Raw genomic sequence first — 15,136 nt, 5'->3', positions numbered from 1 at the left:
TTTACAGCTAACCAAGTAGATAAGATTTAGGTTTTCTTTGCTTCGCAACTTTGTGCAAATAAAACCTCTAGTTCATTTTTTCACCCAGTCTTTTTCTTGGCCAGATCTATAACCTTGGAAAATGGAGAGCCTGTCCAGGAAAGTAACCTTTCAGCATAAAGAAATGTCAGTTACTCCTTAGTGACATTATCTGGGCTCAGAGAGTCCACATTATGCTGTTTCTGATCACAGAGCTGAGCTGATGAGGTGCAGTGTTAGAAAACTAACCCACTAGAAAAAGGCTTAGTGCTTGACCTCTACGGTACCTTTGTTCTTGTAGCTCGGTGGAACAGTGGGAGATATAGAAAGCATGCCCTTTATTGAGGCCTTCCGTCAGTTCCAGTTCAAGGTCAAAAGAGAGAACTTTTGTAATATTCACGTCAGTCTGGTTCCTCAGGTAAGGCATTTAAGTTTTACTTTGGGGAGAGGGGGTTGTGGAAAAGAAAGAGAAGAGGATGGTTGTCATTCCTTATCTGTTTTAGATATGTGAGGTGAAGGGAATAAAGACCTTCTTTGTGAATTTAAAATTATTGTAATCCTACTTTTTGAAAAGATCGGATGGAAAACATTTAGAAGATTTTCCAGGGAAGCTGCAGTTGAGGATGGTGGATTGAAAATATTCATTTGTCTCTACTACATGGTGAAAGCCTGCTACAACTAGAGTAAAGGGAATTTTTTTTAAAGAGAAAAATTCACAAAGATAATGTGAAATAATCAATGGGAGCAAAACATAGGCGGCCAGAAAGCAGGTGATGTGTACAAAGTGACATAGCAGAGGTGGGAGCAGAATCCTAAGCCTGGAGCAGGGCCAGCTGAGAAGCAGCCCTGTTTGCCCTGCAGAAGCCCCAGGGCCCAGGCAGGGGTAGTGCCAGGTGCCGTGAGGGCTGGGGGGCGGATCATGGTAACTGCTATTCGAGAAGCAGCTAGAACCCAGCATCTCCTTCCCTAACATGCATAACTGGGCATCAGTCCCTCTCCACCAAGCTTTTTCTCTGGAGAGGAATTCTAGACGAGCAGATATTAGGAACAGTGAAGAGTGGTAATACTGAACTAAAAACACAGGGGTAAAGCGCACTTCTATGCTGTTGGGACACCCTGCCTTCTGTCCCTCGGTTTCCAGAATCATATCCAGTCTTGGACCATTTCCCACAAGGTTCATGATAGGGTATATGACTCGCCCAAGAGAAAACACAATGCCCTTCGAGGCTCCCCAGTGACACAAGTGAGGACCCCAGGGGACAAATCCACCCACTCAGAACTTCCAGTTAGATTTTAAATGTCAACTGGCAGCCAGTGCTCACCAGATATTTGGGAAAAGCACCTAACTTCACAAGAAATCAAAACGGCAGGACAAAGGGGGAACTTAGAGGAAATTTGGGCTCTGGAGGAAGCTGAAACCTCCTAACTTGGAAGCCAGAACAACCTGTCGTTAATGTCCTCAGAGAGTCAAGGGGTCAAGGGGAAATAAACTGCATCCATGAAACAAGAATTGGGCCTAAGAAGGGGGCATTCAGAGAATGAAGAGAATTCTTGGAAATTAAAAATGGGATAGCAGGAATGAAAAAGAGAGAAAGAAGGTGGAGGAACTACCCCGGGGAGTACACAAGAAGATCGAGAGATAGGAAATGTGAGAGAAGGGGTAAGAGAACGAGAGGACTGGGCTAGGATTTCCAGAAAATAATAGAGAAACGGAGGGGATGTGTAATCAGAACCAGGGGTCAGCAAACTGTGCCCACAGGCCCAGTCAGCTCACTCCCAGTTTTTGCAGATGAAATTACATGGAACTACAGCCCTGCCCAAGTGTTTATGTGTTGTCCGTGGCGACTTCTTTATTTAAAACAGCAGAGTTCGAGTCCTTATGACAGCCTGTATGGCTCACAAAACCTAAAATATTATCTGGCTTTTACAGGGAAAGTTTTCTGATCCTTTGATTTAAATGATTCAAGGAGATCTCAGGACATTAGTTTCTAGATTGAAAGGACCCACCAGATGCCCAGCATATTGAATGAGAAATGACCCACAGCAAGACACATCACTGAAATTTCAGAATAATGGGGCAGACATTCTAAAAGGCTCTAAAGAGAAAAACCAAGAGTCAGTAAGGCATTACACTTTCTCAGCAGCAATACTAGAAACTAGAAGACTATTGGAGCTATTTCCTTATAAGTGCTCAGGGAAAAATGCTTTCCAACCTAGAATTCTATTCCCAGCAAATCTACTAAGTGTGAGGGGAGATAAGGGATAATTTAGTGCTTAAGAAACTCAGAATACCGAGAAAAGAGAACAAACAAACACCAAAAAGGAAAACAAACCAAATTTGGACAGAAAGGAAAAGCATGGTGCTTGGTTTATGGTGGGCAGTATTTAAACACTCAACACACGTAGCACTGGAGAGGTATCAGGAGATGGGTTGTAGCCAGAGGACAGGTTCATATGTAGTAGAGAGAGAAGGTTTCTCCTCTAACAGGGGAATCCATAGGAAATGTCTTAAGCTACAAATCAAGAAGTAGCTCAAAGCCTACCAGAAGGATCAGGTAAGAGTGGGAGAGGGGCCGGCCGCCTCTGGGGATTGGGGAAGGGGAGTGGTTCAGCGGGCACCAGTACCGCCATCCTTAAAACAGACTTTGGAGCTCTTTGACTCTAAAATACATGCACACATGCCTTTGACCAAGACAAACAAACAAAACACCACTAAATTAGATAATGGTCAATAAAAGGGGTACAGAGAACAATCATACCTGAAAATTCCTTATCAGAGAGAAATTAACTTTCTTCCTTTTGTAAAATAGCCAAGTTCAACAGGAGAGCAGAAGACTAAACCCACCCAGAATAGTGTGCGGGAACTCAGAGGGCTCGGGCTTTCTCCAGATCTGGTAAGATTTTTATGATTCCCTGGTTTCAGGGTAGTCTTGTGTGCCTAATTAAAATCTCTTCTCCGTGTACCCTGTGACTTAACTTGGAATCTAAAAAACAAAGCAAACAATACGCAGAAGCAGACCCATAAAGATAGAGAACAAACTGGTGGTTGCCAGAGGGGAGGGGAGGGAATCGGCCAAAGGGGAGACACAGGCGTCCCGTGAGGGAGTAAGTCATGGGGAAGAAGAGCACAGCACAGGGCATGAAGTCAGTAGTGTTGTGTTGGCGTCACCTGGTGACCCGGCACGCCTGGTGGGCATAACGTAGGGTATAGAGTCAAATCACTGTGTCGTACCCCTGGACCCCTGAACCCGATGTAACCTGTGTGTCAACAACACTTCAGTTTAAAAGAAAAAAAAGGCAAGAAAATCTTTGCTCCATGGCACATTGAAATCTTGTTTTCTTGGCATGCTTTTCATTGATGGTGGGGAAACAGGGTTGGTGCTTTGCGCTGGGGCTGTCTCACAGAGATGTCCTCGGGGGCAAGCATGGGGTCATGCCTGGTCTCTCCCCTCCGTCCATCATTCACTGTCCCCTCCCTTGCATCCAGGACTTAAACTGAGGAAAGCCTCAGTTCCTCGGTTCCAGTAGATCCTTATCTGTGGTCGTCTGTCCCGCCCCCCAATTAGTTGCTCCAGACTGAGATTTAGGAATTTCAATTTTGAAAAACGGGTTATACTTAAACAGTGGGTGTGCATTGTGCTGGAGTTAATGTTTTGATCCGGCTTCAAAAGGTGATGTTTATTTTAACTGCAGTTGGGGGAAAAACCCCAACTTCGTAATCCCTTTCTTCTGTCTGAACATCTTCCTCTGTTTACTGCTAGGTTGTGTGCAGGTGCTCAAACCCTCTTGACACGTCAGTGAAAGAGAAAATATCGATGTTTTGCCACGTTGAACCTGAACAGGTAAGTAGCAGTTCCGCCTTCGTGTAAGTCGTGCTTTGCGTCTAGTTATCCTGAGGTCTCCCGGCCACTTTCGTGAGGCTCCTGGCATTTCATAATTCGAGACAGCAGACTGTCCGCTAGAACTGATGTCTGTTGGCCCCGTGATTCTCCATCACCTTATCGCTTGTGGTTTTCTGGACACACCTGACCTCTCCTGCCACTTCTCTCCGTCCTCCTTGTACTCTTTGCTCCAGCCATGCTGAATGGATGTAGCCCTCCCTGTTGGCCTGGCCGTCTCCTATTCATTTTCATCCTTCAGGGCTTAGCCAGAACACAGGATTGTCCGTGAAGCTTTACTGGTCAAACTGCCTCACCCTCAGACCTCAAGGTGGATCCTCAGGGTGGATCCTTCTGGGGCGACCTCTGTCTCAGGGGTGCTGGTGGTGGGCCTGTTATACTGCCCCTCAGTGTGTGTGTGTGTGTGTGTGTGTGTGTGTGTGTGTCCGTCCCTGTCCCCATATTTGTCTCTACTCATAGGCTTTGAACTTTTTTTTTTTTTTAAGACTTTATTTATTTGACAGAGTGAGTGCATGTACATAAGTAGGCAGAGCCGTAGGCAGAGGCAGAGGGAGATGCAGACTCCTCGCTGAGCAGGGTGCCTGACACAGGCTCCATCCCAGGACCCTGGGGTCATGACCTGAGCAGAAGGCAGATGCTTAACCAATTGAACCACCAGGTGCCCCCAGACTTTGAGCTTCTTCAAGGCATGGACCACTTCATTCGGCTTTATATTCCTGGTGCCTGGTATCTAAGGTGGTGTAGGCTCTAAACGTATTTTAGTTTTCATTACCTGTGCTAACGGAGGGTACCTATTAAATAGGAAATTCAAGATTTTGGGACCTCTCATCTGTCCAGTGTGGGGCATGGTAGGGGAGTCCTGGTGGTGGTAAGTTGAGATGTTGGCTGTGGTCAGGTTCGGCTGAAGGAGGGGAGCGGGGAAGTTGAGGTCAAGGAATTTGTGATTAGGTTGTGAGTGGTTTGCTTTGCCGCCAGGTTACTGAGGATCAGTAGATGAAGCAGGAGAGCCTGGCTGGCCTAGTGAGGAGAGAAGAAAGCAGCAGAATTGAAATAAGAGGAAATCCTTTTACAAAACTACAAGGAATACAGAAGTGAGGGTCCAAAAAGTTAAAGTCACTGGCATTGGAATGAACGGAGCAGGACAGCCTCTGACCTGCAGCCACCCCCGCCCCCCGCCCCCCGTCTCTGCAGGCACTCAGGTGTCAGCGTGTGAGCGTGGCCCAGGGCCTGAGATCAATGTTCCCGGTGTGTTTCCGGAGCTGGGAGCTCTGGCTCAGGAATTCCTCTTCCTACTAAGTACAGATCTTGCTTGCCTTACGATGGGCTAAGTCCTAATGCACCTGTTCTTAGGTTGAAAAAATCCTAAGTTGAAAGGTATATTCTGAATAGAAGTCTTCTATCAGATACAGGATTTGCACATTTTCCTCCAAGTCCATGCTTGTCTTACTGTTTTTATATTCATTCATTCATTCATTCATTCATTCACTTATTTATAAAGATTTTATTTGTTTATTAGAGACAGAGAGAGAGAGGCAGAGTCACAGGCAGAGGGAGAAGCAGGCTCCATGCAGGGAGCCTGATGGGGGACTCACTCCATCCCGGATCTCCAGGATCAGGCCCTGAGCTGAAGGTGGCGCTAAACTGCTAAGCCACCTGGGCTGCCCTTGTCTTACTGTCTTAGTGGTGTCTTTTGGAGCACAAGCTTTTACATTCTAATGAACTCCAGTTTATCCAATTTTTTTCTTTGTAATTGTGCTTTTGGTATCATCCAAGAACTCCACTTAACAAATGCCACAGAGATTTTATGTTTTCTTCTAAAAGTTTTGTGATTTTGGGTCTTATATTTAGGCTTGGGATCCATTGTCAGTTAGCTTTTATGTATAGCAGCTTTCTAGTAAAAGTTGAAATTCATTTTGCCTGTGATAGCCAGTTGTTCCAACTCCATTCGTTGGAAGGACTGTCCTTCAATAGTAATCTATACTTTTCTTTATAAAGGTGCTTTTTAAGGATTGTTTATCTTTGTAAAGTTTTAGTCTAGCTTTATTTATAGCTATTCATAATTTTTGTAACTGTATGAATGGTATATTTTTAAAAATTATATTTCCTAGGAGCACCTGGGTGGTTCAGTTGGTTGAGCATCTGACTCTTGATCTCAGCTCAGGTCTTGATCTCAGGGTTGTGAGATCAAGGCCCATGTTTATCTCCATGCTCAGCATGGAGCCTACTTAAAAAAAACAAAATTATATTTCCTGGGGATCCCTGGGTGGCTCAGTGGTTTAGGGCCTGCCTTTGGCCCAGGGCGTGACCCTGGAGACCTGGGATGGAGTCCCATATCGGGGTCCCTGCATGGAGCCAGCCTGCTTCTCCCTCTGCCTGTGTCTCTGCCTCTTTCTCTGTCTCTCATGAATACATAAAAATCTTTAAAAAAAAAATTGTGTTTCCTAATTAGATACAACCTATGTATAGGAACCCTTCTGACTTCTACTCATTGATCTCAAGCTTAGCAGCCTTACTAAAATTCTGCTAGTTCTGATTATTTGCCTATAAATTCTCATGGTTTTTATGGATAAGTAGTAATACTGTTTGCAGTTTTTGGCAGTATTTTCTTATTTTCTGGTTCGTGTATATATATATTATTTAATGGTAGTGGCTGATATCTCCAGTACATTATTGAATAGCAGTAGTGATGGTGGCCAGTTTTACCTTGTTTCAGAATTTAAAGATTAAGCATTAGTATTAAATATTGAGAACCAAATGAGGGATTTTATTTTCTTTATATTTTTTACATTTCCCTCTTGGTCCTAATTCACCAAGAATTTTTTCGGTGGATTGGTTTTGAATTTTTATTAGATCTGCATCAACTGAGGTGACTGTTTTTCCTTCTTTAATCTATTTGTGTAGTGAATTCCACTGTTAAGTATCCTAATGCAGTGGTTCTCAGACTCAGCCTGAAAAACTACTTAGGCCTGCCTGCTTCCCCCTAGAGGTTCTAGTTTAAGTGGTACGAGGTGCTTTGTGGACTTGTGAATTTTTTTAAAAATTCACCCAAGTGATTCCAGTGTATAGCCAAGTTTGACAGCTATTGTTATTGGGACAGATCCTACTTGGATAAGTGAATTTTTTTCTTTTTTTAAACTACATTTGTGGTTTGGTTTGTGATTTTTTTTTTTTTTTTTTTTTAAGATTTTATTTAGAGACTGAACATGAGTGGGTGGTGGGGAGGGGGAGGAGGGAGAGAATCTCTAGTAGACTCTGCACTGAGTGTAGAGCCCAACTTGGGACTTAATCTCATGACCTGAGTGAAATCAAGAGTTGGATGCTTAATAGACTGAGCCACCCAGGCACCCCTGATTTTTTTTTTTTTTAAGAATTTTTACATTCATGTTCATAAGGGATTGGCGACTAGTTTTTTATTCTTGTGTTGAGTCAGTGTTGGTAACGTATATTTTCCTAGAAGATTGCCCTTGCCATTTTCAGATTTAGAAGTTATTTTCTGAAGGTGACATAGCCAGTAGGAGGCTATCAGTCCGGTTCGTTTTTGTTTTTATTGAATAACCTTTGCTCATTTTTATGCAGGTGATCTGTGTCCACGATGTCTCATCTATCTACCGAGTTCCCTTGTTATTGGAGGAGCAGGGGGTCGTAGACTATTTTCTCCGGAGACTTGACCTTCCAATCGAGAGGCAGCCACGGAAAATGCTGATGAAGTGGAAAGAGATGGCAGACAGGTTTGCCTCTTTATGAGGAGCTGGGAGATCGGGCCTTTATTTCTCTTTTCCGGAGGGTTGCAAGGAATTTGCCCGTGCTGGCAGCTCATGCTAGGAAAGGACTTTGTGGTAAGAAATGCAAAGACAGGCTCTCAGCCCTCAGTTGCATCGGGGATGAAGAAGTCCTGGTGAGCTGAGTTCAGATCACACACCCATGACATTGTGTCCCCTTGACTAGAAAAATCAGTATGAACAGGTGTCTAGTGGCCAAGGGCGAGCACTCCTATGCCAGGCCTGCCTGGATGGCACTGCTGGGTCCCCTGCAGATAGCTGAGCTGTGGTTTGGGCATGTGGCACTCCCCGCCCACCAGAAGAGGATGCATCGCAGGGGTGTCCAGTCTTGTGTTACTACTGCTGCCAAAGCTCATCGCTTGGAGGACCGTCCCCCTTCCTCTGAAAGTTGGGCGATGCTCTGGCATCACATCAGAGGTGTTCCCGCAGTGCCTGAGAGCACTGGCTGTGCCCCGCTGAAGCTGCACGGGGGAGGCGCTGCTCTGGCTCTGATACTCCCTTTCACTTTGACATCCTCCCTTTCACTTTGACATCCTCCCTTTCAGTCTTTATGCGTTTCCACATAAATCCGTAGGTAGCCATGAAAATGCACACGGCTCTGTGATCTTTTTTTCATTAAAAAAGAATTTAAAACGTATTAAAACGTTTTTGCTCTGTTATTAATTATGCTTTATAATGAACATTTTTAGTGAATATAGACAATTGTGTTAATGTCCTGTAATTTATTTGACTGTTTCCTTCATCAGGTTAATAACTCTTTTGAATTATCTGAATTATCTGTTACTTTTTTTTTTTTTTTTTTTTTTTTTGCTCTTTGGGATTTTAATTTTTTTTTTTTTAAGATTTTATTTATTCATGAGAGACACAGAGAGAGAGAGAGGCAGAGACACAGGCAGAGGGAGAAGCAGGCTCCATGCAGGGAGCCGGACGCGGGACTCGATCCCGGGACTCTAGGATTACACCCTGAGCCAAAGGCAGATGCTCAACCGCTGAGCCACCCCGGCCCTGGGATTTTAATTTTTAATTTTATTTATTTATTTGGATTTTAATTTAAAAAAGATTTTTGAGATTTTAAAGCCATTTCTTCATGCATGATTCTAAAATCCTCCTTTCCAAAGTCTGCTACATGAATTTGAAAGTTGCTTCCTCTTTACTATTCTGTCCATAGAATTCAGATCATCCCTAGTCCCATTATATTTCTTCCCAGAGATGTTTTTCTTTATAGAAAGCAATTTTGATCTCACGATAGGTATTCTAAATAATTTGGTGGTTCTTGGCCTTTGATAGATACGATCGCTTGCTGGAGACCTGCTCTATTGCCCTTGTGGGAAAATACACCAAGTTCTCGGACTCCTATGCCTCTGTCATTAAAGCTCTGGAGCATTCTGCACTGGCCATCAACCACAAGTTAGAAATCAAGGTAAGGAGAGGTGGCACGTGTACAGCCGAGGCATGAACAGGGAGGGCTTTTGTATTCTCATAGATGCTGCAGGCATATCTGCTCTGTATTCCTGGAGCTCAGAATTTCTTTTTTAGAAATAAAATGTACTCATGGTTGGCCCCTGGCTTTGAGAAAGAACAGTATAACATTTTCAGGAAACAACGAAAGGGAGAGATGGTCAGAGTAGTAGTTGAGAAAGAGCAAACGGTTGAATCTGAGCATCAGATGACCAAGTAAAATTGCCCCACGAGAACAGGGGAGCCCTGGTGGGCCAGAGGCACATTGCTATTCCCCTGACCTTATATCTGTGAAGTGGGAATGCTAATCACCACCTCCTAGAGCTCAGCAGTTTCTTTGAAATGTGTGTTCAGTTGCCTGGCCAGTGCCTGGAGGATGGGTAGCACCCAGTGAATAGTACTTCTTGTGTTCTGCTCCATGACGTGATGTGCAGAAGCCAAGCTGATGGAATGTCAGGGCCTGGCCCCTGCCTGTCTTCTTCAGGCGGTGAGGTCTTGAGGTTCAGGGCTCAGATTCTGGGTGTCCTCACCACTGGCATTGGGATTGGCTTCCTCCTTCTCCAGGTGTTTCTCGGTGCCATCACTTAGTTTGCTTTGTGCTGGCAAACATTACTGTACAATGACCTAGTGTATACGTTTTAAGAATTACGGGAGCCTATCACACTTCCCTGACTGACTTTTGCTAGTTATTTGGCTCATTCATATGTTATATCCACTTGGACGTAATCTGTTAGTTGATGGGGGCCGAGTGGGGAATGAGTCAGTGAGGTCTCGAAGGTGTGAAGGGAGCACGCAGGAGAGGGGTGAACCTGTCTGGGTGGATGTGTGAGGAGGGCCAACTTCCTCGAGGAGGGACTCTGGGAGAGTTTGGGACGATGGGTGAGGTGGAAGGGAAGGGATTCAGACAGAAGGTAGAGTATATCCACGGGCTTGGAGGCAGGGCTGGATGGGCACTCAGTGGATGGAAAAGGGTGAACTGGAGACAGGCCTGTGAGATCCTGAGTCCCGTCAGCTGGGCCGCAGCAGGTCTTACCCTGAGGTTCAGGGAAGTCGTCGCAGGGTATTGGGCAGGAAGGAGTGGGGGGAAAAAGTTGAACCACATCATAAGAAGGTGGGCAGAAGATTTGAGGGGACACGTCCCTAAATGACACACCTGATGTGTGTGGAAAGACAGTCAAATTCAGCACCTTTGGTTGTCAGGGAAACAAATGCAAATTAAATCACTGTGAGTCACTAACACACACCTGGCAGGGTGAGGGTGTGGGACTCGAATCCTTGCTGGTGGGCCTGTGAGGTGTCACAGGCACCTTAGGACCCACACGAAGGTAAACTTTCATACACTTACTCCATGACCCTCAGCACTTCCACTGCCAGATGATTACCCTGAGAACATATGGCCACAAAGCATATTTTTATACAAGAGGACTATTAGGACTACTATTTTGATATCTAGAATCCGGGACCAGTGCAAATGTCCAGAATGAGTCCGTTTACACATGGTCCTCTGTTTCTGTGGAGGGAAACCACCCAGGGGTACAAAGGTATAAACTCGTGACATGCACAGCAACAGGGATGATGAAGCTCGGAGACATCCTGAGCCAAAAAAGCCAGACACAGAAGGCTGCATGTTGTATGTTTTTATTTCTGTGAAGTTCTGAAAGAGGCATCTGCGGGGATAGAACGCCGAGCCAGGAGCGTCCGGGGCAGGAGGTGGAGAGGAGGCGGTTGGCAGGAGGGCAGAGGGAACTTGCTGGAACGACAGCCATTTTCTTAATCTTTGATTGAGCTGGTGGTCACACCTTTGTGTGTATGTCAGACACAACTCATTGGAGCGTATACTTAAGATGCTTGGATTTTGTCGTACGTGAGTCACGCTTCAGTAAAGGTGCAGACGTGGAAAGCCATCTAGGCAGGAGATGGGCTGGGGCCATGCATTCCGAGCAGAGCAGACGCTTTAGACTCCCTCCAGTGGGCTGAGGATAGGGCCGGTGGGGAGACGGATTGGGGGGGGGGGGCACGGATTTTTGAAGGCAGCATTTGTATCTTAGAATATAAGATTTTAAAGTTTATTTGAAAATTATTAAGTTAAAATATCTGAAGATTATGATTTTAGAAGCTTATTTTCAAGTCAAGGAAGATGGGGCATTGAGAGTGTTACGTGGGAGTGAGCAAGAACCCTGACCTTCTCTCTCTCTGTCTGAATAACCCCCAGTACATAGATTCTACGGACCTGGAGCCGAGCACGTTGCAGGAGGAGCCCGTGCGCTACCACGAAGCGTGGCAGAAACTGTGTAGTGCTCAGTGAGTGGTGCCCCCTGGCTTTGGGTGGGGGGCAGCGGGGGCAGCGGAGGGCCGCAGCTTCCATGAGCACAGCGCTATGCTCTCCCATGCCGGGAGTAGGTTAGCTCCCTTTTTTTTCAAGATCTTTTCATTATGGCAAAGGCCACAATGCTTTGGTACGATGCCAGCCTCACAAAAACGTGGCTTATACAAAGTAGGGTGTAGTTGAACCTGAAGAAAATGTGTTCTGATTTTATTGACGTTTGCCGTACGCGTCTACCGATGAGGCTTATTTAAAGATTTTCACCCGGGACGTTGGATAAGGGCCCATGAGCAGAATATCCTGGTTTGTTTTCAGCAGCTGTTATTTATAATAGTAAAATCGGCACGACAGCCTCAGTTGCTGGAACGGTGGGGTGTTTCAGAGCCCTGCAGTGTGACTGAGACCGCCGCTCAGCAGGCACGCTCAATTGACAAGGAGAGGCTCCCCTTCCGCTCAAGGGAGCACTTTAAGCCAGGAAGTAACAAGTCGCATTCTTTTTTTTTTTTTTTTTAAACAAGTCGCATTCTTAACATATATTTTTTACGTGCATTTTTAATATATATTAAAAATTATGAGAGAATCCACATGTACCTTTTTTTTTTAACTTTAAGCATTTTGTAACATCACTCAGAAACATTTAGTGCACGTTTTCTAAGTTCATAGTGTTTACGTACAGCTCGCTGGCGATCTTGAAATCACCGTCAGAGCCCCAGTAGCAACACACACAGAGTGACTTGGTGGCACCAGTGTCTTGGGAATGGCTCCTTGGGTGGTGACTGCGAGTCGGGCTGGCGGGCAGGGCCAATCGCCTTGTGGTGTGCTCTCTCGTACAGTGGAGTGCTGGTTCCAGGGGGATTTGGTGTTCGGGGGACGGAAGGAAAAATCCAAGCAATCGCCTGGGCTCGGAAACAGAAGAAGCCTTTTCTGGGTAAGGAGTAGCGGAGATCAAGAAAAGGTGCCACGTGGGAGCTGGGGAATAAAACAGCCAGGTTACTGAGACCGAGCATTAGGTGCCATCTTTCTGGGTAACAACTCAAGTAGAAGCATTTTGGTTCCTTTTGGGAGAAAATTAGACCATCTTACCATGAAAAGTTTCATTTTATTTTAAGTTTTTTTTTTTTTTTTTTTTAAGATTTTATTTATTCATGAGAGACAGAGGCAGAGGGAGAAGCAGGCTCCATGCAGGGAGCCTGACGTGGGACTGGATCCCAGGTCTCCAGGATCATGCCCTGGGCTGCAGGCCGCGCTAAACCGCTGTGCCACAGGGGCTGCCCACCATGAAAAGTTTTAAGAGCGTGTACAATCCCGTGTAGGCATCCTGGAATTTGGGGAGAACGGAATAGCAAGCAGGAAGTCTTGGCCCCTCGCTGGTCCCAGCTGCGTGACAGGACACGTAGTGCAGAGTTTCACATCGTCCCTTGGAATCGGGCAGAGTGGTTCTGGATGCTCTCTGATGCTGCAGATTTGAATAATTTTCAACATGATCGGTTGTAAATGGGGACATCATGGGAGAGAGGAAAACTTGAATTTTTTAGTATGAATAGAATATTGCTTAATTCTAAGTGGAATAGCTTCTAAAACTTGAAATCTTCGTATGAGAAGTTTTTGAGAGCTGAGACCCCCAGTGTTTGAAAGCTGATACAGCGGGGGCGGGGGGCTTGTTTGTGACAGGAAAGTACGAGAGCTTGCGATTGTCCTCCTGGGAGCACCAGGCCGCAGGGGCCAGGGCAGACTGGGGGAAGGTGGGAGCTGCCTTTTCGACGGAGATTCACGTGTGTTTTCTCTCCACCTGCAAGGTGTATGTTTAGGAATGCAGTTGGCGGTGGTTGAATTTTCAAGAAATGTGCTGGGATGGCAAGGTAAGTGTTTGTTAAAAACCTTGCTAAATTCTTGCCGAAGCATTTCGTGGAGGGTCTGAAGCCTGGCGCCCGGTGGGTGACGGGGGCCGTGGAGGGGGCCCAGCCTGGCTTCGCGGGACGTCGTGGGGGCACAGGGAAGGGGAACCGCCGGATGCACCGAGGGAAAGCACGGCTCCTCCAAGCCTACTGACTGCAGGAAGGGGGGACCGCCCTGGCTCTCTGCCTGCGTTTCCTGCCCTGGATGGAGTACCTGCACCCCCCTCGCCGTAGCCACCGTCCCTGAGCTGGTGCCGAGCAAGGAAGCTCTGGCCTCCCTGAGGCTGTGCGGTTATTAAGAGCTCGGGCCCCAGAACTGGTCAGACCCGGGCTCACATTTGACTCTGCCTCGTTGCGGGTGACTTTAGGTAACTCACCTAGCCTTTCTGGGCTTCTGTTTCTTCTGTCAAACGGAGTGATGCTGGCCCCTAGTTCTCATGCTTGTAAGAAGGAAATGAAAACGTGTGTAAGTAGTCCCAGCATGCTGCGCGGCAGACGGGAGATTCTCTGTGCCTCCAGCCCACCCGAACGCTCCGTGGCCTCCCACCACGTATCAGGTCTCACGAGGCTGTGGGGCGACTGGGCTCAGCAGGCTGGTTTCCTGCTCCCGGTCTTGCATCAGATCACCCTGCCGAGCAGTCAGCCCTGCCCAGCAGGGACATAGAGATGCTTCTCTCCACGCAGCAAGGCTCATCATTCACTAATTCAGCCACAGCCCCTCACAGCGTGGCGACCTACCAGCCTCCAGAATCGCAGGCCCGGTGTGCACGCGCTCAACAAGCTTGCTAATGTTCCAGGGCCAAGCGCGGTTGGCGGGGGAGGGGACCACAGTGCCCCTGAGGGGCGAGGTGCTCTGGGACCACCGATGAAGAGCCCCCACGGCCCCTCTCGTCCCCGCGGCCCAGCCGACAAGGTTTTTCAGAAAGACCTCATGAGTTGTAAGAAAGAAACCAAGCATCCTGAGGAGCGTAAGCAGCGGTCCTGCTCCACAAGGGACGAGGGGCTCTCCTGTTAGGGTTGGGCTCCTTGTACGTGTTTCTGAGAGGCCGGCCTCCCAGGTACCCCGAGGGGCTGGTGGCCGTTCTGTGGGCAGCACACCCTTTAGCTGTGGCTCCCGAGCCCCTGGCAGCCGGTGTCCTGACCACCAACCACCCTGGAGCTGGCCCTCTGGGCCCCTGGACCCTCCCAGCCATGCTCCACCGCCCACTCGGGGTCCCAGGTGGGTGAGCCACCCGGTGACGAGCCTCCCTTCAGCGGGGAGCTGGCCCTGCTGAGGCCCAGCAGGGAACGGTACCCGGCCTGTCACAAGGGGCTGGGCGGGACCAGGAACTGGGTCCTCTTCCTTTTAGTCTTTAGTGGTTTTGCTCACAGCTGGACCATAAATTCAGTAAAGGAAAGGGAGGTCACAGGGTTCTGGGATCAGTGACTTCCTGCTGCACGAGGCGGTTAGGCAGCGTGAGGTGCTGTGGATGAGAGACGGCCTAAAACAAGAAGGGGAGAGTTGAGGCACCCACGTAAGAGCTGCCGTACAGAACTGTTCCCTGAACAGACGTGACGAGGTTGTGCCGCTGGTTCCGATTTCCCCATTTTTGCAGCGTGGCTCCAGAGAGCCAGCAGGTGGAAAATGTTCCCCGCGTTTGTGCGCTTGGTGCCTCGGGCCTTCGGGTTACCCCTGGTTTCATTGCGATCGCTGAATGGTCACGTTGAACTGGGGAGGGCATTTGTGGTTCAGAGCCAAGGAAAGACCCTTGGAAATCATCAGTG

At 47.3% G+C, this 15,136-nt stretch overlaps 1 protein-coding gene across 1 annotated transcript in view; it reads left to right on the top strand.

Annotated features, from left to right (window-relative positions):
- CTPS1 (CTP synthase 1) overlaps positions 1–15,136 on the top strand; it is a 29,339-nt gene that overhangs the window by 8,356 nt on the left and 5,847 nt on the right. Inside the window, exons 5-12 of the mRNA XM_038557723.1 lie at positions 320–436; positions 2,829–2,912; positions 3,780–3,860; positions 7,494–7,645; positions 8,984–9,116; positions 11,367–11,455; positions 12,311–12,405; positions 13,274–13,336. Of these exons, the coding sequence (XP_038413651.1) occupies positions 320–436; positions 2,829–2,912; positions 3,780–3,860; positions 7,494–7,645; positions 8,984–9,116; positions 11,367–11,455; positions 12,311–12,405; positions 13,274–13,336 (814 nt within the window). The remainder of the gene's footprint in view (positions 1–319; positions 437–2,828; positions 2,913–3,779; positions 3,861–7,493; positions 7,646–8,983; positions 9,117–11,366; positions 11,456–12,310; positions 12,406–13,273; positions 13,337–15,136) is intronic.

Source organism: Canis lupus, chromosome 15, assembly GCF_011100685.1.
Source record: "Canis lupus familiaris isolate Mischka breed German Shepherd chromosome 15, alternate assembly UU_Cfam_GSD_1.0, whole genome shotgun sequence".
NCBI lineage: Eukaryota > Metazoa > Chordata > Mammalia > Carnivora > Canidae > Canis > Canis lupus.
This window is presented reverse-complemented; position numbering and strand designations above follow the sequence as displayed.